The sequence below is a fragment of the Chiloscyllium punctatum genome, chromosome 2, assembly GCF_047496795.1.
Source record: "Chiloscyllium punctatum isolate Juve2018m chromosome 2, sChiPun1.3, whole genome shotgun sequence".
Taxonomy (NCBI): Eukaryota; Metazoa; Chordata; class Chondrichthyes; order Orectolobiformes; family Hemiscylliidae; genus Chiloscyllium; species Chiloscyllium punctatum.
In genome coordinates, this window is record NC_092740.1 from 6665690 (window position 1) to 6690948 (window position 25259).

Sequence of the window (25259 nt, forward strand, 5' to 3'; positions counted from 1 at the left end):
ATTCCTTGCCTTTCCAAGTACATGTACATGTACATCCTGTCCCTCAGGATTCCCTCCAACAACTTGCCCACCACCGACGTCCAGCTCAATGGACGTTCCCTGGCTTGTCCTTACCACCCTTCTTAAACAGTGGCACCACATTAGCCAACCTCCAGTCTTCCGGTACCTCACCTGTGACTATAAACGATACAAATGTCTCAGCAAGAGGCCCAGCAATCACTTCTCTAGCTTCCCACAGAGTTCCAATTTATACCCACTTCCAACCACGTTGCTGCTATCACTCTTGGCCCTGCTCCAACTTTATCAGACTCTCCCCACTTCTTCGCCAGGGCTTCGAACCCCTCTCACGGACAAAAACATAAATTGCTGCAGGTCTGGCAGCATCTGTACTGAGGAATCAGAATCAATGCAGTGATGGCAACGCCCCCAACCCCAAGAAACCATCTTCAATTCCTAGACCCCGCCCCCCCCTCCCTCGAGACCCACCTCCACAGCCCCGGACCCCTCCCCGTCTCCCATTCATTGAGCCGGGCCTGGCCGTCGTCTCGCGAGAGCTGCCCGGCGTTTCCGGTGTTTTTGTGCGGCCCCAGGCCGGGCGGGAGGGCAGAGAGGCAAGAGTCCGTGAACATGGCGGTCAGCATCCGCGGCCGCTCCGTTAGGAGCCTCCGCATCAGAGGTACATTACCGGGGGGGGCAAGTGGGACCCGACTCCATCAATCATTCGACTCGGCAAGGCAATAGACCAATAACCAGAACAAAAACAAAAAACCCTCAGCAGCGGCAATTAGCAACGCTCGTACTTTAATAACGGCCGCCTCGAATCTTGTTTGTTTATGGAAGTAAAATACACAACTTACCCGCCAGCTTAACTAAACCATTATTAATCGTATTTTTCTCTCTTTCTTTCTTTCTTTCCCTTCTTATATTGGCTTACAATATGCACGCAGGGCGGAATGACAGCGGGGAGGAGAACGTGCCGCTCGATCTGTCCCGAGGTAAGAGGGAAACTGGTTTCTTTTAAATGTGAGGCTGATGGAAGGAAGTAAATAAACAAAATAAAATGCTAAGGGAGTTTGGGGGGGGGGGGGGGGGGGCGGCGTGCTGTTGGAAGCACGATAAGATGTGAGGGCAAAGTCGCTCGCCCGTCGAACGGAGTGTGAGGAAAACCACAAACTTTGGAATTACTGTATAAAGGAGGTTGGGCCGGGGGAGGGGGTGCAGGAGACGTTCACCCGATTCAACCGGGAGGAGTGGGAAAGGGAAGCTGTTTTTTTTCCTTGTCTCTCTCTGTATGTCACTCACGCCGAATGAATCAGGAGCCGCTGCCTCTCCTGGGCGCCAGCTTTTCAAACACTAACGGCTCCCGGGCCTCGAGCCACAGCCGTTGGGGTAGAGGGGAAGATTCCACTCAGGAGCGGGGGGGGGAAGGAGGAGGGATGGTGTTGGGGAATACTGGGATCTTTCACCTGCACCAACCCCCCCCCCCCCATTTGTGATTTGGTCTTTCCGCCCCGCCCTCGAGCTGGTCAGCCCTAAAATGTCATCGGGGGGATGGGTGGGGGGCGAGAAGGGAATATCAGGAAAGGGGGTTAGGGTGTTGAGGTGGGAAAATTGTTTGGGAGAGGGTGTCGGGTAATGGGGAAGGGGAGCAGACAGGATGGGAATCTGTGTAAGTGGGGGGGGGGGAGATGAGATGGAGGATTGGAATGTGGGAGATGAGGTGGGCAACTGAGGGAAGGGGAGAGTCAAGAGGGAAGATTGGAATGTGGGAGATGAGGTGGGCAACTGAGGGAAGGGGAGAGTCAAGAGGGAAGGGGGGATTAAGGGGAAGAGATGAGGTGGGGGACTGGGAGGGGGAGATGTTGTCAGGGACAGGGCAAAAAGTAGAAAGTTGCAATGGGCAGTAAGGGTATGAGATGGGGATTGAGAAACTTGAAGTGGAGGGTGCATAAGAATCTAACAAATAGAAGGAATAGACATTACAGCCCCTCAACCTAAATATGTTCAACTGCAAGCCCTTATCACCTGTCATTCAAAATATCAATATGATGTGGAGGTGCTGGTGTTGGGCTGGGGTGGACAAAGTTAAAAATCACAACACCAGCTTATACTCTTCAACAGGTTTATTTGGATGTACAAGCTTTCGGAGGCACTGCTCCTTCAGATCGCTAGTGGAGTCATCGGGCACAATTTATAGCAAGCAATTGTAGTATCACATGACTGATGTGATCAGAATATCATCAGTGATCTTTGTGAATGTATCTGTTGAGTGGGCATCCACAACTCTTTAGGGTCGAGAACTCCAAAAATTCATATGCCTTTGAATGAAGTTATGGGTATGGAGAGACAATGTAAGTAGGGCTCTCAGACAGATAATCAGCCATGATCATGTTGAAGTAGGCTAGATTGGCTGAATTTCTTCTGTTTTCTGTATTTCTAAGTTTTCTCATCTCCATTCTAAGTGATCAGTGCCTTAGTCTGAGCCGTTGATTCTATAGTTTTGATTTTCCATTTCTGTAATGTCCTTTACTGGCAGCCATCCTATTTCATCTGTCTTCCCCTGCATTGTATCCTACCATTTTTCCCAGTGAAATTTTCTGTCCTAATTTAATTCATTCTGAACAAGAGCAATTCTATCCCAATTCCCTTCCTCAAAATTGTTCCATTCTAAATAAACCAAGCGAGACCCTTCATGTAGCAATACGCCTGTTATTTCAAGTTAATGGACACCTCAACCTGTCACTGTTTGGACATGATTTATATTCACCCATGCTCTAAAACTAACATCTGCCTACTTGGTGAATAAACAACCATATTTCACTTCAAAATAGTGATTTTGTATTATGATTTGAGAGATTCATATTCTTTCAAACACAAATCTAGCATTGCTACAACTGCAAGGAGTGGGTATTTTCTCTTGTTAACACTTCATTGCCAAGAGGCTTGGTACCAGCTGATGACACGTCACATGTCATCAAATATATTGATTGTGCTTGTTTATAAACCAAAGCAAATTACCTCCTGGAAGTAGGCATGGTGGCTCAGTGGTTAGCACTGCTGTCTCAGTGACCTGGTTTGATTCCACCTTTGGCAACTGCAAACTCCACACAGACATTTTCCCAGGGCCTGTGTGGATTTCCTCCTGGTTATGCAATTACCTCCCACAGTCCGAAGATGTGCAGGTTAGGTGGATGGGCCATGCTAAATTGCCCATTGTGTCCAGGGATGTACAGGCTAGGTGCATTTACCATGGGAGTCCAGGTTTACCAGGATAGAGTAGGGATGTGCCCTGGGTGGACTTGATGAGCTGAATGGCCTGTTCCACACTGTAGGGATTCTGTGATGGTACCTGCTGGGGTCTCCCAGCAGCACTGATTTAACAAGTGCATGTGCAGTATTTCTAAAGATGCTGACTGCCACTGTGGAACGTGCTCGGTGTCTCTTGCCAAAATGCCTGTATGGACCCTGCTCCATTAATCAGTCTCCGTGCCGGCCTAACCTTTGCTCTCTCACCGTGCTCCAGAGCTACCTGCCCTGAATGTCAGCTTGTTTGCATTGCCTAGTAATGAAATCTTCAGTGATTTGTTTACATATAAAATGTACTCTTAAGTTTTGTGGGAAGTGGCGGCAGTTTCGATGTATTTTTCTGTATTAAAGTTTGTTGTTTTTTTGCCTCTGGGTAGAGAAAGGAGGATGATGGGTGCATGCTGTTTTTTTTCGAAGCGGCCACGTCCTGAGGGGAGGGACCGGCGGCTGCCTCTGCAGCAGCCCCGGCTCTCTGATCTCCTTCCTGCGGCTGAGATGCACGCGAGGCCGGGGTTCTAGACTTATAATGTCGGCCCTAATTCAGGAAGGGGCAGAAACCCAGTCCCTATGACTCTTTTTTTTTTGCTTAAGTTGGTAAGTATGTTGTGGTCTGTCATTTTCTCCGGTTCAAGTCTTTCTGACGATTCCCTCGTTGCAAGTAGCAGCCGCTGCTCAAGTTCCTTCTCATTTTGTATAAGGAAGCTGGATCGTTGTTTACAAACTGTTCCCGTTCTGAGACAGGCTTGAATGTCACCCATCTTGAAATAACCCTGTCGGCTGGCTGCTCATTGTTCACATCTGTATTCTCACATAAACAAAGTTGAAGAAACAGGCTGCAGTTCACTTTGTCATCTACACATTTCCCCTGATATTTGTTGTATTTACTTGCCGAGTATTAATTCTTTTTACTGTAGCACAGCGTTAATTTGACATCGCAAAATCAAATATTTTGGTTAAACTTTGTTGTTTTATTCCACTATTACAATAGTGAATAATGAAAAAGAACAAAGCATTGGTATTTGTAATGCGCATCACTTGGCAGTTCTCTTGAAGCAAGCATTGTAGTTTCAACATTCAAAGAGAACAGACATGTTTACATCTTTTGTAAACAGAGCAGTGAATCACTTTCAAGTCAGAATGGACAGTCCAATTTGGCAGAGAGAATAATAAAGAAGCATATTAACCAAATGGTGAAAAGTAGAGCATTGGGATGCAAAGAGATCTGGGTGTTCCAATACATGCATCACAGAAGATTAGTATGCAGGTACAGCTAGTAATCAGGAAAACTTAACAGATTCTTTGGTTTATTGCGTGGAGAATTGACTGCAAAAGAAGGGATGTTATGCTGCAGTTATGCAGAGCATTGATGAGACCGCAACTGGAGGACAGTGTATACAGCACTGGTCAATGTACTTACGGAAAGATATTAATATGTTGGAAGCAGTCCAGAGAAGGTTCACTGCATCAGTAGCTTTAATGAGCGAATGCTTGAAGAGGGAAGGCTGGGCAGTCTAGGCCTGCACATCTGGAGTTTAGAAGAATCAGAGGTGACTTAATTGAAACTTCAAGATCCTGAAGGGGCTACTGGATGGAGGTTTTTTTGAGAGAATCAAGAACCCTGGGTCATAGTTCAAAAATAAAAGAAACCCATTTAAAATAGAGATGAGGAATCTTTTTACACTCTGATGCTTGAATCTCTGGAATTCCTTTCCTCAAGAGGCAACAATTACAGAATCTTAAATATTTTTAAGGCAGAGGTAGATGGATTCTTGGGGATGAATGATTATCATGGGTTTGCAGGAATGCAGGGTTGAGATTTAAATCAGATCAGCCCTGATCTTGAATGGCACAGCAGGCTTGAGGGGCAGAGTGGCGTAGTCTTGTTCTTTTTTCATATGTTTCTTTAGATTGGAGGGAAATTTTTGGGTTGAGTTTTTAGCAAATACGTGAAATCATTTGAAATCTTCTCCTTCTGTAATCCCAAGGAATTGAAATATGATGTAGAACGTAGAACATTACAGCACAGTACAGGCCCTTTGGTCCTCGATGTTGCACTGACCTGTGGAATCAAACTGAAGCCTGTCTAACCTACACTACTCCGTTCTTGTTCATATGCCTATGCTGTGACTATTTAAATGCCATTAAAGTTGGTGAGTCTACACTGTTGCAGGCGTTGCATTCCACGCCGTTACTATTCTGAGTAAAGAAACTACCTCTGACATCTGTCCTATATCTATCACCCCTCAATTTAAAGATCTGTCCCCTCGTGCTAGCTATCGTCATCCTGTGAAAAAAGCTCTCACTGTCCAACCCATCTGATCCTCGGTGATTATCTTATGTCTCAAGTCTCCTCTCAACCATCTCCTCTCTAATGAAAACAACCTCAAGCCCCTCAGCCTTTCATTGGAAGACCTTCCTCTCTACCCTTTCCAAAGTTTCCACATTCTTCCTATAATGCGGTGACTAGAACTGTATGCAATACTCCAAATGTGGCGACACCAGAGTTTTGTAAAGTTGCAGCATGATCTCATAGTTCCAAAACTCAGTCCCTCTACCAATAAAATCTCTAACACACTGTATGCCTTCTTAACAACCGTATCAACCTGGGTGGCAACTTTCAAGGATCTATGGGACACTGAGATCTCTCTACTTGTCTACACTACCAAGAATCTTTCCATTAGCCCAGTACTCTGCATTCCTGTTACTCCTTCCAAAGTGAATCATCTCACACCTTTCAGCATTAAGCACCATTTGCCACTTCTCAGCCCAGCTCCAGAGCTTACCTATGTCTCTCTGAAACCTACAACATCCTTTGTCACTATTCACAACTCTACCGACCTTAGTGTCATCTGCAAATTTACTAACCCATCCTTCTATACCCTCATCAAAGTCAGTTATATAAATGACAAACAACAGTGAACCCAAAGCAGGTCCTTGTGGTACACCACTAGTAACTGAACTCCAGGATGAGTGTATCCCATCAACCACCACCCTCTGTCGTCTTTCAGCTAGCTAATTTCTGATCCAAACGGCTAAATCACCCTTAATCCCAAGCCTCAGTATTTTCTGCAATAGTCTACCGTGGGGAACCTTATCAAGTACCTTGCTGAAATCCATATATACCACATCAAGTGCTTTTCCCTTATCCTGTTCGGTCACTTTCTCAAAGAACTCAATAAGGTTTGTGAGGCATGACCTACCCTTCACAAAACAGTGTTGACTAGCTCTAATCAACTTATTCAACTCTAGATGATCTTAAATCCTATCTCCTATAATCCTTTTCAACACTTCACCCACAACTGAAGTAAGGCTCCCAGGTCTATAATTTCTAGGGTTGTCTCTACTCCCCCTTTTTGAACAAGGAAACATTTGCTATCCTTCAGTCTTCTGGCAGTATTCCTGTGGACAATGACGATGTAAAGATCAAAGCCAAAGGCTCTGCAGTCTCCTCCCTGGCTTCCCAGAGAATCCTAGGATAAATCCCATCTGGCCCAGGGGACTTATCTATTTTCACACTTTCCAAAATTGGTAACACCTCCGTATGCATCTCAATGCCATCCAGTCTATAGCCTGTATCTCAGTATTGTCCTCGTCAACCATGTCTTTTTCTAGTGTGAATACTGATGAAAAGTATTCATTTAGCCATTCCCATCTTTTCTGACTCCACTTCCCACTACGCTGCTTGATTGGAGCAAATCTTACTCTAGTCTTTTTTTTATTCTTGATATAGCTGTAGAAAGCCTTAGGATTTTCCTTGATCCTATCTGCCAATGACTTCTCATGTCCCCTACTGGCTCCTCTTAACTCTCTCTAAGTTTTTCCTGGCTAACTTGTAATTCTCAAGCGCCCGAACTGAGTCATCTCATCTCATCTGTGAACATAAGCCACCTTCTTCCTCTTGATAAGACATTCAACTTCCTTAGTAAACCACGGCTCCTGCGCTCGACAACCTCTTCCCTGCTTGACTGGTACATACTTATCAAGGACCCTCAACAGCTGGACCTTGAATAAGCTCCATATTTCTATTGTGTCCATCCCCTGCAGTTTCCTTCCCCATCCTATGCATCCGGAATTCTGTCTAATTGCAGCGTAATTGCCTTTTCCCCCAGCTATAACTGGTTCACTGCGGTATATACGTATTCCTTTCCGCCACTAAAGTAAACCTAACTGAATTGTGGTCACTATTGTCGAAGTGTTCACCTACCTCCAAATCTAACACCTGGCCAGGCTCATTATGCAGTACCAAATCTAATGTGGTCTCTCCCCTTGTTGGCTTATCGATATGCTGTGTCAAAAAACCCTCTTGCATGCATTGGAGAAAAACCAACCCATTTAAAGAACTTAAACTATGATATTCCCAGGTAAAAACAATGACTGCAGATGCTGGAAACCAGATTCTGGATTAGTGGTGCTGGAAGAGCACAGCAGTATAGGCAGCATTCAAGGAGCTTCGAAATCGACATTTCGGGCAAAAGCCCTTCATCAGGAATAAAGGCAGTGAGCCTGAAGCATGGAGAGATAAACTAGAGGAGGGTGGGGGTGGGGAGAGAGTAGCATAGAGTACAATGGGTGAGTGGGGGAGGAGATGAAGGTGATAGGTCAAGGAGGAGAGGGTGGAGTGAATAGATGGAAAAGAAGATAGGCAGGTCGGACAAGTCCGGACAAGTCAAGGAGACAGTAACTGAGCTGCAAGTTTGAAACTAGGATGAGGTGGGGGAAAGGGAAATGAGGAAGCTGTTGAAGTCCACATTGACTCCCTGGGGTTGAAGTGTTCTGAGGCGGAAGATGAGGCGTTCTTCCTCCAGGCGTCGGGTGGTGAGGGAGCGGCGGTGAAGGAGGCCCAGGACCTCCATGTCCTCGGCAGAGTGGGAGGGGGAGTTGAAATGTTGGGCCACGGGGCGGTTTGGTTGATTGGTGCGGGTGTCTCGGAGATGTTCCCTAAAGCGCTCTGCTAGGAGGCGCCCAGTCTCCCCAATGTAGAGGAGACCACATCGGGAGCAACGGATACAATAAATGATATTGGTGGATGTGCAGGTGAAACTTTGATGGATGTGGAAGGCTCCTTTAGAGCCTTGGATAGAGGTGAGGGAGGAGGTGTGGGCACAGGTTTTACAGTTCCTGCGGTGGCAGGGGAAAGTGCCAGAATGGGAGGGTGGGTCGTAGGGGGGTGTGGACCTGACCAGGTAGTCACGGAGGGAACGGTCTTTGCGGAAGGCGGAAAGGGGTGTGGAGGGAAATATATCCCTGGTGGTGGGGTCTGTTTGGAGACGGCGGAAATGTCGGTGGATGATTTGGTTTATGCGAAGATTGGTAGGGTGGAAGGTGAGCACCAGGGGCGTTCTGTCCTTGTTATGGTTGGAGGGGTGGAGTCTGAGAGCGGAGATGCGGGATGTGGATGAAATGCGTTGGAGGGCATCTTTAACCATGTGGGAAGGGAAATTGGAGTCTCTAAAGAAGGAGCCAATCTCGTGTGTTCTGTGGTAGAAATGGTCCTCCTGGGAGCAGATCCGGCGGAGGAATTGGGAATACGGGATGGCACTTTTGCAAGAGGTGTAATCCAGGTAGCTGTGGGAGTTGGTGGGTTTGTAAAAAATGTCAGTGTCAAGTTGGTCGTCATTAATGGAGATGGAGGGGTCCATGAAGAGGAGGGAGTGTCAGAGATGGTCCAGGTAAATTTAAGGTCAGGGTGGAATGTGTTGGTGAAGTTGAATTGCTCAACCCCCTCGCGGGAGCACGAGGTGGCGCCAATGCAGTCATCAGTGTAGCAGAGGAAGAGGTGGGGAGTGGTGCTGGTGTAATTACGGAAGATCAACTGCTCTACGTAGCCAACAAATAGACAGACACAGCTGGGGCCCATACGTGTGCCCATGGCTACCCCTTTGGTCTGGAGGAAGTGGGAGGATTCAAAGGAGAAACTGTTAAGGGCGAGGACCAGTTCGGCCAAACAAATGAGAGTGTCGGTGGAAGGGTACTGTTGGGGACGTCTGGAGAGGAAAAAATGGAGGGCTTGGAGGCCCTGTTCATGGCGGATGGAGGTGTAGAGGGGTTGTATATCCATGGTGAAGATGAGGCATTGGGGGCCAGGGAAACGGAAGTCTGGGAGGAGGTGGAAGGCGCGGGTGGTGTCTCAAACGTATGTGGGGATTTCCTGGACTAGGGGGGATAGGACGGTATCGAGGTAGGTAGAGAGGAGTTCAGTGGGGCAGGAGCATGCTGAGACAATGGATTGGCCAGGGTGGTCAGGCTTGTGGATCTTGGGAAGGAGGTAGAACCGGGCAGTGCGGGGTTCCCACACTGAGGTTGGAAGCTGTGGGTGGGATATCTCCTGAGGTGATGAGGTTCTGTATGGTCTGGGAGATGATGGTTTGGTGATGGGGGGGTGGGGTCATGGTCGAGGGGGCAATAGGGAGAGGTGTCCTCAAGTTGGTGTTTGGCTTCAGCGGTGTAGAGGTCAGTGCGCCAGACTACCACTGTGCCCCCTTTATCTGCTGGCTTGATGGTGAGGTTGGGATTGGAGCAGAGGAATTGGAGGGCTGCGCGTTGTGAGGGTGAGAGGTTGGAGTGGGGGAGGGAGGTAGACAGGTTGAGGCGGTTAATGTCCCGGCGGCAGTTGGAAATGGAGGTCGAGGGCAGTCAACATTTGGAAAGTTCAAGTCCCCCATAACAACTAACCTGTCACACTCTCTCCTATTGAGAATTAACTTTGTTAAACTATCCTCTTCATCTCTGGAACTATTTGGAGGCCTACAGAAAACTCCCAACAGGGTAACTCTCTTTTCCTGTTTCTAGTCTCAGCCCATACTACCTCAGTAGGCAAGTCCTCAAACATCCTTTCTGCAACCGATGTTCTCCTTTGAAGCTGCTGCCTGCTATATAAGGGTGTTGTTAAATTTGAAAGGGTTCACAAAGATTTACAAGGATTTTGCTGAGGTTGGAGGGTTTGAGCTATAGGGAGAGGCTGAATAGGCCGGGGCTATCTTTCCCTAGAGAGTTGGAGGCTGGGGTGGACCTTAATAGAGGTTTATAAAATTATGAGGGGAGGGGATAATGTGAATAGTCAAGGTGGTTTTCCCAGGGAAGCGGAATGCTAAACTATTGGGGATATTGACAACCACCTGATGAAGGAGCAGCACTCTGAAAGCTCGTGGTTCCAAATCAGCCTGTTGTGATTTTTTTTAACTCTGTGTGATCCTATGTTATTGGGGATTGAGAAAATAGAGCTTAACGAAATTTATAACAACAAGAGACTTTGTTGTGATTCTGTTCGCCAAGCTGGGAATTTCGTCCCCTGTCTAGGTGACATCCTCAGTGCTTGGGAGCCTCCTGTGAAGCGCTTCTGTGATCTTTCCTCCGGCATTTGTGGTGGTTTAAATCTGCCGCTTCCGGTTCAGTTCCAGCTGACCGTTGCGGTGGCCGGTATATTGGGTCCAGGTCGATGTGCTTATTGATTGGATCTGTGGATGAGTGCCGTGCCTCTAGGAATTCCCTGGCTGTTCTCTGTTTGGTTTGTCCTATAATAGTAGTGTTGTCCCAGTCGAATTTGTGTTGCTTGTCATCTGCGTGTCTGGCTACTAAGGATGGCTGGTCGTGTCGTTTCTTGGCTAGTTGGTGTTCATGGATGTGGATCGTTAGCTGTCTTCCTGTTTGTCCTATGTAGTGCTTTGTGCAGTCCTCGCGTGGGATTTTGTACACCACATTGGTTTTGCTCATGCTGGGTATCGGGTCCTTCGTTCTGGTGAGTTGTCTGAGAGTGGCTGTTGGTTTGTGTGCTGCTATGAGTCCTAGTGGTCGTAGTAGTCTGGCTGTCAGTTCGGAAATGCTCTTGATGTATGGTAGTGTGGCTAGTCCTTTGGGTTGTGGCATGTCCTTGTTCCGTTGTCTTTCCCTTAGGCATCCGTTGGTGAAATTGCATGGGTATCTGTTTTTGGCGAATACGTTGTATAGGTGTTCTTCCTCTTTTTGCAGTTCTGGTGCACTGCAGTGTGTTGTGGCTCTTTTTGAATAGTGTCTTGATGCAACTTCTTGTGTGTGTTGGGGTGGTTGCTTCCGTGGTTCAGGACTTGGTCTGTGTGAGTGGCTTTCCTGTAAACCTTTGTGGTGAATTCTCCATTCGGTGTTCTCTGTACCATCACGTCTAGGAATGGGAGTTGGTTGTCCTTTTCTTCCTCTCTAGTGAATCGGATTCCTGAGAGTGTGGCGTTGATGATCCGGTGTGTGTCCTCTATTTCTGTGTTTTTAATGATTACAAAGGTATCATCTACATATCTGACCCAGCGTTTGGGTTGAATTTGCGGAAAGACTGTTTGTTCTAACCTTTGCATTACCGCTTCTGCTATGAGTCCAGAGATGGGTGAACCCATGGGTGTGCCATTGATTTGTTCATATATTTGGTTGCTGAATGTGAAGTGTTGTGAGGCACAGGTCCAGTAGTTTGAGTATGCCGTCTTTGTTGATAGGTTCAATGTCCTGTTGTCTATTCTGTATGCCCAGCAGGTTGGCTATTGTTTCTCTGGCTAGGGTTTTGTCGATAGAAGTGAATAGTGCCGTTACATCGAATGAGACCATGGTTTCTTCCTTGGCTATGTGTATATTTCTGATGATGTCCAAGATGATGGACATTGAACCTATCAACAAAGACGGCATACTCAAACTACTGGACCTGTGCCTCACAACACTTCACATTCAGCAACCAAATATATGGACAAATCAACGGCACACTCATGGGTTCACCCATCTCTGGACTCATAGCAGAAGCGGTAATGCAAAGGTTAGAACAAACAGTCTCTCCGCAAATTCAACCCAAACTCTGGGTCAGATATGTAGATGATACCTTTGTAATCATTAAAAACACAGAAATAGAGGACACACACCGGATCATCAACGCTACACTCTCAGGAATCTGATTCACTAGAGAGGAAGAAAAGGACAACCAACTCCCATTCCTAGACGTGATGGTACAGAGAACACCGAACGGAGAATTCACCACAAAGGTTTACAGGAAAGCCACTCACAGACCCAAGTCCTGAACTACGAAAGCAACCACCCCAACACACACAAGAAGTTGCATCAAGACACTATTCAAAAAAGCCACAACACACTGCAGTGCACCAGAACTGCAAAAAGAGGAAGAAGAACACCTATACAACGTATTCGCCAAAAACAGATACCCATGCAATTTCACCAACGGATGCCTAAGGGAAAGACAACGGAACGAGGACATGCCACAACCCAAAGGACTAGCCACACTACCATAAATCAAGAGCGTTTCCGAACTGACAGCCAGACTACTACGAGTACTAGGACTCCTAACAGCACACAAACCAACAGCCACTCTCTGACAACAACTCACCAGAATGAAGGACCCGATACCCAGCATGAGCAAAACCAATGTAGTGAACAAGATCCCATGCAAGGACTGCACAAAGCACTGCATAGGACAAACAGGAAGACAGTTAACGATCCGCATCCATGAACACCAACTAGCCACGAAACAACACGACCAGCTATCCTTAGTAGCCAGACACGCAGATGACGAGCAACATGAATTCGACTGGGACAACACTACTATTATAGGACAACAGAGAACAGCCAGGGAATTCCTAGAGGCATGGCACTCATCCACAGATTCAATCAATAAGCACATCGACCTGGACCCAATATACCGGCCACTGCAACGGACAGCTGGAACTGACAAACCGGAAGCGGCAGATTCAAACCACTACAAATGTCAGAGGAAAGATCACAGAAGCACTTCACAGGAGGCTCCCAAGCACTGAGGATGTCACCTAGACAGGGGACGAAACGTCTGCAACACAAATTCCCAGCTCGGCGAACAGAACCACAACAACGAGCACCCGAGCTACGAATCTTCTCTCAAACTTTGAACAAGAGACTTTCTTCTTTTCACTTTACAAGTGTGTTGATTGGGCCGATTTGAAGGGGTAATGGAAACCAAGTTTACCTTTTGTATTGGTGTAGTCCAATGGGTTGCAACTATGGGATTTATTTCTTTGATGTTGTCCAAGTTTAGAAGCATTTAGAAAGTGACAAAAATCTCTCGTGCCATAACTTCATTTGCACAGTAACATCGTTATTCAATCAACCTTGTTGCAAATAGTGATTCTTGGAGCATCTGGATCATCATCTTTTATTAATGCAGCGCATTTAGTTCTCTTGCAACTGTTGAGAATGGGCTCTTTAGATTCAAGAGGAATTTTACTTCTGATTCTGAAGTATGGTCTCAGATGAAATGTTAACTTGTCTCTTGTTTCTCTTTGGTACTGCTCTGTCTGCTTCAAGCATTTACTGACTTCACTTTGCAATTATTTTAAATCTTAAAATATAAAGACAACTGTCCTGTGAGGTATATTGTTAAAGAAAATGAAAGTGATGTACAGATGACTTGAGTTGGTACTGCCTCATAAGATCAAAAGAAATGGGAGCACGTGTAGGCTTTCAAACCTCCTTCAAATTCAACAAGATCATGGATGACCTGAGTGCACCCCTCATGTTCTTTCATACTGTTTGCCCCATAACCTTTGACTCCCTTGTCGGTCAATAATCTGTCCGGCTCAGCCTTAATGACCTAACCACCATTACTTCCTGTGGTAGAGAATTTAAAAGACTAGAATTCATCTGAAAGAAAATAAAACCCACTTAATCTTCTTTTTATTTGTTGGTAAACTGTGCTTCCTAATTATAAGTTTTCTCATAGGAGGAAATATTTTCCCAGCATCGACTCTGTAAAACACTCTCTGGATTGTAATATGTTTTGATTCGATCACCTCTCTGAAATCCAAGGAGTAAAAGGTCAACCTCTCCTCATTAGACAAACTCCATCATTCCAGGAATCAACCTAACAAACCTTCTCTGGCAGTATACTCCTTTCTTGAATAAGAAATCCAGAGCTGTACATAGTACTGAGTACAGTCTCACCGATGTCCCACAGAGGAAGGAAGACTTCTCTAATTTTATACTCAATCACACTTTTGATAAAGATCAACATTCCACTTGCCTTCCTAATTATTTACTGTAGCTATATATATGCTAAAGTTCTCTGATACTTGTACAAGCACAGCCAGGCTTCTGCAATTGAGCTCCATTGAAATAATCATCTGCTTTTCTGTTTTGCTGTTGATGTCCTCCAATGCCTTGCACTGTCTCACGTTATGTTCCAGCTGCCTTTTTCTTTGTCCTTGCATTTATCCTATCATTGGCATAATAATAATCTAACTGGAATCCCAATCTAAAACTCCATGCTAATGTTGTGGGATCATGGGTTTACATCTTACCATGGTAGATCATGACATTTGAATTATTTAAAAATCAGTATCACTCTGTATCTTTGTCACAACTTGCTTTCTTACCTACCTTTATATCATCTGAAAATTTAACTATAATTTAGCCCGTCCCTCCTTCAAATTCATTAATGAAGTCATGAATACTTGAGATTCCAACACTGATCCTTGGTTCACAACACTTTTAAACTTTATTCACTCATGGGATGTGAGCCAGCATGCATTGCCCATCCTTTGTTGCCTTTGGGAAGACAAGGGAGTGAGCTTAGTATTTGCCAACCTGCAAATGTTTCGATTATCCTGATTTTCTTTCATGTTTGTACATTCTTAATGCGTATTACAATATCATCCCCAACATTGAGTTTTAAATTTCTACACTCTTCTACATGACCTTTTTATGTTATCAAAGGCCTTTTGGAAATCTGGATACACTGAGTTCCCTTTCATCATAATTTCATAGAATTTAATAAACCATTAGATATTAAATATTATTTTAGTAAAATGTTATTTTCTGTACAATACCATGTTGACTACCACTTGATAATCAGAGGGTTAGATAGGGTGGACAGTGAGAGCCTTTTTCCTTTAAGAAGGTTAACATGAGGGGACATAGCTTTAAATTGAGGGGTGATAGATTTAGGACAGCTATCGGGGAGTCGTTTTTTTTACTCAAGTGCAGTAGGGGCGTGGAACGGCCTGCCTACAACACTAGTAGACTTGCCGATGTTAAAGACTTTTAAATGGGCATAGGACATATATCTGGATAATAATGGAATAGTGTAGGTTAGATGGACATCAGATTAATTTCACAGGTCGGTGCAACATCGGGGGATGAAGGACCTGTACTGCGCTGTAACATTCTATAACTGCATGATTTTATGATTTTTAAAAAATGTCTTGCTGCTACCTCCCTAATATGGTTTCTAGCTTTCTCCTAATGACACGTTAGACTAAATGGCCTAGAGTTTGTTTGTCTCCCTCTTTTTTTGAAAGTTTTTTTTTAAAAAAAGGATGTTCCAAGGAGTTTTCATATTGGACTCGAAACATTAACTCTGCTTCTCTGTCCCAAATGCTGTGCTACCTGTGTAGTTTGTATAGCACTTAACAGATTTTGTTTGTCTTCTCTATAGAATATATGGTATTCTAAGAACAGGAGAAAAGCAGCAGGAAAAAGAAATATGAGGAACTTAAAACGTTCTCAGAAAACTAATGAATCTAAAGCATGACCAGACCCCTGGATCTGCTGACTTACATTTCCAGGTCATGAAGGGAGATGATGTCGAGATACAGATACATTGGTTGTAATCTTGTAAAAATTCCTTTGCTTTGAAAAGGCCCTAGAAAGTTAGAAAGCTTCAATGTTATCATAGATAGGAGCGAAATACTTTGGATACTGGAAATTTCAAGCAAACACAGAAAATGTTGGTGAAACTCACAGGTCTGGTAGTCCCTGTGATGAGAGAAATATTTTTCAAGTCCAATATAAACTCTGTTCAACAGTGCTACAGTTTTAATAAATCTGATCTGAAGATAATCAAATATTACTATTTTGGAGACTTCGAAGTATAAAAAGTAAAGGTGGGACATGTTGAACATAGATTTCAATATTCCCCACAAAACTGATGGTTAGAGTTCCAGGGTCTTGATACAGTCATGATGAAGGAATGGCAACATGTATTCCAAGCCTGGATGCTGTTTTATGGAAAGTAATTTGGAGGAGACAATATTCCTAAGCTCTTGTTCCCCTTGTCTAACTGTTTGAGGTCATGAAATTGTGAAACGATGCAGAAAAAGGCTTACTGCAGTATCCTGTAAAATAAACACTGCAGTTACAGTACAACAGTGAGGAAATCTATGTTCAGATCTGTACAAGAGTTAGTAATCTTAAGCCATTTTAAATTTAGTCAAAAATTCAATACGTAAAAAGCTGAACTGCTGTTATTCAAATGACAATAATAATAAAAATAAGATAAAATTTGCTGTTTTCTAATAATCCTTTTTTCACTAATACTATTAGAAAGCTACAGAGAAGAGCTATCTGCAAATTAATTAACATCACAAGGTTCAGGGCCAGCAATAAAGAAACCTCAAGCTAAATTTGCATCCTAATGGTTGCTGATATTTGTGGCTAGTCTCATAGCGCATATTTCATTCTCTTTAATTTAATCAGTGTTTCTCAAATAACAAAAATGGTATTTGATTTTAACATTTTAAAGTAGTCCGTAACATTCCAAAATTATTGATAAATGTCTGCTTCCTGTAACAAAATAGACCACTTTGTAGCAAAACAACCACGAGCAAGGGCCACAATTAGTTCCTTTATTGGTGTATACATCTGCCTCTGCTTGTGGTTTGCTTGTTACCTGAAGGTAATATGAGAGCCTGAGACAGACAGGAGCATGAGTAGACCATATAATTGGTGGAGCTTGCTTTGCTATTCAGTGGCTGATCATTAGCTTCAATTGCACTTTGCCACTTGGAAGGTGTAATGCTTTGGAAACCCAGTTGTGTCAAAAGGAATTCAAAGCACTACATTGGCCCCAGCTTGTTTGCAAGAGTTGCTGGGAAGTGACATATTTAGACATATCTTTGGGCTTTATCCCAGATATTTTTTCAGGTTTAAATCTCTTATTCTTCAATTCTTCCAAAAATCTATAAGACTGTAAAGATATTTGCCCATGGCTGAGTTTCTGGTTGCCAATGAGCCTGCGTAGTACATGTCTAGGGGCCGAACATCCTCTGTTCCTCTGAAGTTTTAGATTAAAGCCATGAGGTGCACAGTTTCCACATCTTGGAAAGAGAAGGCATTGCCCATGGAGCAGCTGTATCCCAACAGGAAGACAGTTGGACATTTGCTCTTTTACTGTGTTGTTGCTAGCCAGCAGTGTAGGCTGAAAATAGGAAGCATGTTGGTGCATAGAAGTGGAAAGCATGCTAATTCATTTCACCCATACACCAGGCACATCACATTTACTTTTGGATACAACAGAAAAAGTAAGTGCTCTGAACTGGATTTTGATTTGGTTTTAAAATCAGTCAAGTGGACTGAGACAGAAGTAGACAGGAGGCTGCAAGAAAACAGCAAGCCAGGCAGCATCAGGGAGGTGGAGACATTGACATTTCGGATGTAACCCTTCAGGACTGGGGTGGGTGTATGGGGAGCTGCAGATAAAGGGGGTGGTGGGGGGACAGGCTGGTGAAGTGGAGAGAGGTGAAGACAGGCGGAGGGTACAAACTGGTGGGTCAGTGGGTGGAATGAATCCAGTAGGTGACAGAGGGGGGTGGGGGGAGAACTGCTGGGAAGGGAGTCGGGGGTCGGAAGGGGAAGTTATTTGAAATTGGAGAACTCAATGTTAAATCCTCCAGGCTGTAGGCTGCCCAGGCAGAGATGAGGATTGAGACGGAAAGCAAAGATAAAGGGTAGATATTTGATTGACAGGATGTGACAAGTGGTGTTCCCATGGGCCTGAATGTTTTCCCCATTTTTATTGATGACTTTGAAGTGATAAAATTGCGCATCAATGTTTAAAGGTGATGTTATTTTGGAGAAACAGTAAGCAGTTCAAATGGAAGCTAGAAACATAGATTAAATTAAGTGAATTCCTAGAGGAGTATAAGGAGCAGTATACATAAAGGTAAATCAAGAGGGCAAAAAGGGGGCATGAGATAGCTTTGATAAATAGTTAAGGAGACTCTAAAGGGATTCTATGTATACATTAAGGGCAAAAGAGTATTTAAGAAGAGAATATAGCCTCTTAAAGATTAACAAGGCCATCTATGTGTGGAACCACAGAAGTTTGGTTAAGATTCTAAATTAATATTTTGTCAATATTTACTGTGGAGAAGGCCTTGGAAGCTAGAGAACTTGAGGAAAGAACTAGTAATGTCTTGAAAAGAGTTCATATTACAGGAGAGGTGCTAGACGTCTTAAAACGCAAAGGTAGATAAATCCCTGGGATCTGATCAGATGTTTTCTCGAACTTTATGGGAAGCCAGGGAAATGATTGCTGGCCTCCTTGTTGAGATATTTGTATCATTGACAGCCACAGGTGAGGTGCTGGAAGACTGGAGGTTATCTAATGTGATTCTGTTATTTAAAGGCTGTAAGGAAAAGGCAGGGACCTATAGACTAGTGAGCCTTAAGTCGGAGATGGGTAAATTGTTGGTGTAGATTCTGAGAGATAGGATTTGCATGCATATAGAAAGGCAGTGACTGATTGGGATAGTCAGCATGGCTTTATGCATGAGAAACCATGTCTCTAACTTGACTGGGCATTTTTGAAGCAGTGACAAAGATTGATGAAAGTAGAGCAGTAGACATTGTCTATATGGACTTCACCTTGACGAGGTTCTGCTTGCTGGACTGGTCAGTAGAATTTGATTACGTGATAGGGGGAGCTAGCCAACTGGGGACACAATTGGCTTGAAGGTGGGAGACAGGGTGGTGGTGGAGGAGTGATATGCAGACTGGAGGCCTGTAACCAGCGGTGTGCTACAAGGATCGGTGCGGAGTCCACTATTTTTCTTCATTTACGTGAATGTAGGAGGTATGTTTAGTAAGTTTGCAGGTGACACCAAAGCACGTGGTCTATTGGACAGTGAAGATTATCTTAGTACACTGGGACTTTGTTTTTACCATCTGATCAATGACTGCAGATGCTGGAAACCAGAGTCTAGATTAGAGTGGTGCTGGAAAAGCACAGCAGTTCAGGCAGCATCCGAGAAGCAGTAAAACTAACGTTTCGGGCAAAAGCCCTTCATCAGTGATACAGGCAGAAAGCCTGAAGGGTGGAGAGATAAATGAGAGGAGGGTGGGGGTAGGGAGAAAGCATAGAGAACAATAGGTGAATGGGGGTGGGGATGAAGGTGATCTGTCAGAGGGAGGGCGGAGTGGATAGGTGGAAAGAAGGTAGGCAGGTAGGACAAGTCATGGGGACAGTACTGAGCTGGAAGTTTGGAACTGGGGCAAGGTGGGGGAAGGGGAAATGAGGAAACTGTTGAAGTCCACATTGATGCCCTGGGGTTGCCACATCTCACAGCTCTGCCCTCAGACCCCACCCCTCCAACCGTAACAAGGACAAAACTCCCCTGGTGCTCACCTTCCACTCTACCAACCTTCGCATAAACCAAATCATCCGCTGACATTTCCGCCACCTCCAAACGGACCCCACCACCAGGGATATATTTCCCTCCCCACCCCTTTTCCGCCTTCCGCAAAGACCGTTTCCTCCGTGACTACCTGGTCAGGTCCACGCCCCCCCTACAACTCACCCACCCATCCTGGCACCTTCCCCTGCCACCGCAGGAACTGTAAAACCTGCGCCCACACCACCTCCCTCACCTCTATCCAAGTCCCTAAAGGAGCCTTCTGCATCCATCAAAGTTTTACCTGCACATCCACTAATATCATTTATTGTATCCGTTGCTCCCGATGTGATCCCCTCTACACTGGGGAGACTGCACACCTCCTAGCAGAGCGCTTTAGGGAACATCTCCGGGACACCTGCACCAATCAACCACACCACTCTGTGGCCCAACATTTCAACTCCTGCTCCCACTCTGCCGAGGACATGGAGGTCCGAGGCCTCCTTCACTGCCGTTCCCTCATCACCAGATGCCTGGAGGAAAAACGCCTCATCTTCCGCCTCGGAACACCTCAACCCCAGGGCACCAATGTGGACTTCAATAGTTTCCTCATTTCCCCTTCCCCACCTCACCCCAGTTCCAAACTTTCAGCTCAGCCCTGTCCGCATGACCTGTCCTATCTGCCTATCTTCTTTCCACCTATCCACTCCACCCTCCTCCCTGACCTATCCCCTTCATCTCCTCCCCCACTCACCTATTGTACTCTGCTACTTTCTCCCTACCCCCCACCCTCCTCTCATCTATCTCTCCACCCTTCAGGCACTCTGTCTGTATTCCTAATGAAGGGCTTTTGCCCAAAATGTTGATTTTACTGCTCCTCGGATGCTGCCTGAACTGCTGTGCTTTTCCAGCACCACTCTGATCTAGACTTTGATCAGATGGGCCAATGGACAATGGAACTTAATTAAGTTAAACTACAAGGCAAACCAGGGCAAGACTCATAAGGTTCTGGAGAGTGTTGTTGAACAAATAAATCTAGGGCTGCAAGTGCACAGTTCTTTGAAATTGGGGTCACAGAGAGCCAGGATGGTGCAGACACTTGGCATGCTTGCCTTCATTGGTCAGAACATCGAGTATAGGAGTTGCATCATGTTGCAACAATACAGAATGTTGTTGAAGCCACTTTTAGAATACTGTGCATAATTTTGGTCCCCTTCCTATAGGAAGGATGTTGTTAAACTTGAAAGGGCTCAAAAGAAGATTCACAAGGATGTTGCCAGGGTTTGAGCAACAGGGAGAGGCTAAATAGGGTTGGGCCATTTTTCCTGAAGCATCGGCGGCTGTGGGAGTGACCTTTATAGAGGGTTATAAAATCAAGAGCGGCATGGTTAGGGTGAATAGCCCAGTCTTTTTCCTCGGGTGGGTGAGTCTGAAACTAGAGAGCAAAAGTTTAAGGTGAGAGGAGAAAGATTTAGAAAGGATCTGAGGTTTAACTTTCACGCAGAGTGTGGTGCATGTGTGGAATGAGCTGCCAGAGGAAGTGTTGGAGGCTGTACAGTTACATCATTTGAAAGGCATCTGGATGCGTATATGATTCGGAAAGGTTTAGAGGGATATGGGCCAAATGCTAGCAAATGAGACTAGGTCAGATTGGGATGTCTGGTTGGCATGGATGAGTTGGATCGCAGGGTCTGTTTCCGTGCTGTATGACTGTTTCTAAATGGAAAATAGGAGCCAGGAGTAGGCCATTCACCTTTTCTAGCCTGCTACACGATTCATTATGATAATGGCTGACCATTTAATTCTATAGCTTGTTCATTCTTTTCCCCATATCCTTTGATTCTTTTAGCCCCACGTGTTATATTCAACACCTTTGTAAAATCAAGCGCTGTTGTGGTCTCAGATGCCTTCTGTGACAGCAAATTCCATTGGTTCATCGCTCTCTGGGTGAAGAAATTTCTTATCTCAGTCTTTAATGGTGTACTCTTATCCTTAAACTGTTATCCATAATTCTGGAAAGATGTTGCAAAAGAGTGGAGCAAAGTGAGATTTCTTCCTATTTGAACCTCTCAAAGATAGTCAAAAATTACAGAAATATTCAGTAGGGCTAGTGACACCTGCAGAGATGATGTGAACATTTCAGAAATCTGACTTCATCTGATGGAAAGTTATTGACAAAACATTAACTTTGTTTCTGTTTTTAAGGATGCTGCCAGATCTACTGTTTCCAGTATTTTCTGTTTTTATTTCCTGCGTTAACAGTATTTTGCTTTTGTAAGAAGTATTTCTAAAGATGAGAATCAAAAGACTATAGGTGAGCAAAGTGAGAGGTTTTAGGGATCAAATATTCCGATCATTTACAGCTACTGAGCAGTCATCCAAGGAGCAGTTCGGATGGTAATGAAATGTTAGTCTTTATCTCCCAAAAGGCATGTTTTTTTTAGTTTGCATTCTTTTCTTTTGCAGAATTGATTTATTATTGTCACATGTACCTTGATACAGTGACAACATTTCTTTTGCATGTAATAAAGGCAGATCATAAAAAAGTGCATTAGGTTAATAGAAGGGAGCAAAAAATACAACGAGAGGTCCATTCAGAGGTCTAATAACAGCAGGGGAGAAGCTGTTCTTGAATCTGTTGGTATGTGTTTTTTAAGCTTTTGTATCTTCTGCCTGACAAGAGGTAAGAAGAGATTATAACTTGGTCGGTAGGCGTCTTTGATTATGTTGGCCGCTTTTCTGAGAGGCAGCGGGAGGTATAGATGAAATTAGTGGAGAGAAGGCTTGTTTGTGTGATAGTCTGGGCTGTGTTCACACCTCTAGTTTTTTACGGTCCTGGGCAGAGCAGTTGCCATACTGAGCCATGATGCAATTGGATAAAATGCTTTCTAGTAGGTATGTATAAAAATATCTAAGTCTTTATGCTCATACTGAATTTCCTTAGCCTCCTAAGGAAATAGAGGCATTGTGCTTTCTTGACAGTAGCATCAACATGGGTGGACCAGGTCAGATTGTTAATGATCATCACTCCAAGGAATTTGATGCTTTCGATGATCTCCATCTCCGCACCATTGGCTTGCCCTCCACCTTGATTCCTGAAGGCAATGACCAGATCTTTTGTCTTGCTGATGTTGAAGGAGAGATTGTTATCTTTACACCATGCCACTGAGCACTTTCTTCTTCTTGTATTCTGTCTTGTTATTTGAGTTCTGGCCTTCATCCGCAAACCTGTCAGTGGGATTAGGACAAATTTGGCCAAACTGTCATGAGTGGACAGGGAGAAAAATAAAGGACATAACAAAACCCATTACCATCCTGACAAATATGCTGCACCACTATGTCCTATATATCTGTGAAAAGTGTCATGCAAGCCATCTCCCTGGCCTTACATGTATCTCTGTAACACCTGCATAGCAAGAACACCTACTTACAGCCTTGTGGGGCATCGGTGTTGAGGATTATTGTGGAGAAGGTGGTGTTGCCTATTCTCACTGGTTGCGGTCTGAGAGTCAGGAGGTTCTGAGTCCATTTGAGGAAGGCAGACCAGAGGTTTGGAGTCTCAGGATTTGGAGATTAGTTTGGTTGGAATTATGGCGGAGCTGTATTTAATGCACCCTGATGTAGGTGTTCTTGTTATCCAGGTGTTAGAGATGCGTGTAAGGCCAGGGAGATGGCTTGCATGACACTTTTCACAGGATATATAGGACATAGGGTGCAGCATATTTGTCGGGATGGTACTGGGTTTTTCTATGCCTCACTTTTGAGGCATATTGTAAAATTGAGTCCTGCTATTCCCAATACTATCAAAAAAAAATAAGCATTTTGTCAAAGAATGCAAAGTCTCCATTTTACCAATCTAATAGACTCAGACTAGTAGAAACATGGACCATGTGCAATATTGGAATTCCTATTTATTACACCTAACTGGGTTCTAATTGCATGTAAACAATTAAGGACTGTTCAGCATGTACTTCTACTAGTTAAAACTCTAACCCCCTTCTGAAATTCTTCTACAGACACTGATGAAAAGGAAATTATTGTTGTGAGTGGAATGAAACTTACTGAGTAAACAGTTTAATGGCACTAGTCACCAGATTCAGTGGGGTATTCCTTTTAGTTTCTCAAGTCCTTGGGTTCTCTGATTTTCCCATCAGCCTATTTCGCTTCTTCATAGGAGGCACAGAACAGATGGTTCATGAATGGTAAAAGTCTTTGGTTATAAGCAACAGCTTACTGCAACTGGTGAGGGAAAATAATTGACTCTTTTTAGCTTTTTTATTTTACTGGAGGAACAGACATGCACTACCTCCTCTTCCACAGTCCAAAGGCTTCTCGCTATATCATTCGCACCTACAAGCTGTTCATCCATCCACGAACCAATCAGAGTTGTCATCAGGCTGACAACTTTTGGCATTGACGACTGGTCACAATCTCAAACTAATCAGCTACTTTTTATCAGCCGAATCTCACTTTGTATACACACCCCAGTGTTGTGTGGTCTCTTCTCATATCTTCCACGACTGCTTGCAAAGTAGTAGTGTAAACACAATCTACTTCAGGAATTTGCCCTTTAAAAGACTAGCAATTGCCTCTTCCTCAGCCCTTTGTTATAAAACAGTCCTTTTCCCAATTCAGCACAATCAAAAATAAACTAAAATCAAAAGATGTGATCTGTAGTGTTTGGGTTAAATAATGAAGCAGTTTAAAAAGCTTGTTTCCTTTTGGGTTTCAGAGATTGAGAAGCAATGCAATCAAATTGCTTAAAACATTTTGATTGTGGAGACACAGAAAAGTGTTTCCCCGGTTGGAGAATACAGAATGGGCTTTAGCTTCAAATTCAAACTAGGTTAATCAGAAACAAAACCAGGAGGTAATTTTGCATCCAAAGGACAGTAGAAATTTGGAGTTGTTTCCATTAACAAGCTGTGGGTAGTAGGACAATTAAAGTCTGGGATAGATTTTTGTTAGTTAAGAATATTGAGCAAAGGTGAGCAAATAGAGTTGAAGGTATAGGTCCTCAATGATCCAAGTGAATTGTAGAATAGACCAAGAGGGGACCTCAATTTACAGAGGAGAGAATGAGGGCGAACTGATAGGAATACATTGGAGCAGTCAATAGACAAGTTTCCACTTCTAGAAAAAACACTAAAACTAGAGGAGCAGTTTAAAGATAAAGGGGTCTCGTGCTTTAAGATAAGGGGAAATTATTTTTGAAGGTTGTTAGCCTGTGAACTTCTGCATAGTGTTAGAAGCTAGGTAAAGACCAAATGTGTATTTGCTTCATTTAGACTTTGTACTAAAAAGGAAGATGCTGCTTTAAATAAAGGAGACTATGTAAAGAAATGGATACAGTCTTAAAAGTCATGTTTACTGGAGCACATTGTATAGAACTCGATGTTGTATTTTTCCAGCAACAGAGAGCAAAAGCAGACAGCGTGGAGCTGATGGTTTCTGAACAAAAGGAAAACTGCTTGACAACAGTGTTTTAATAGGCCCTGGTAATCTGGTCAGGAGCCTGTTTTTGTGTGCGCGTGCAGTAGAGAACCACCTGCAAAGAAAGCATCAAAAAAT

At 44.1% G+C, this 25259-nt stretch overlaps 1 protein-coding gene across 3 annotated transcripts in view; it reads left to right on the forward strand.

The window, feature by feature from the left end:
- The first annotated feature begins 541 nt into the window (after nucleotides 1-541).
- rictora (RPTOR independent companion of MTOR, complex 2 a) overlaps nucleotides 542-25259 on the forward strand; it is a 238828-nt gene continuing 214110 nt past the window's right edge. For all 3 annotated transcript variants that reach the window (XM_072593117.1, XM_072593126.1, XM_072593134.1), the window contains exons 1-2: nucleotides 542-676; nucleotides 948-995. In XM_072593117.1, coding sequence (XP_072449218.1) covers nucleotides 628-676; nucleotides 948-995 — 97 coding nt within the window. In that variant the 5' untranslated portion in view covers nucleotides 542-627. The remainder of the gene's footprint in view (nucleotides 677-947; nucleotides 996-25259) is intronic.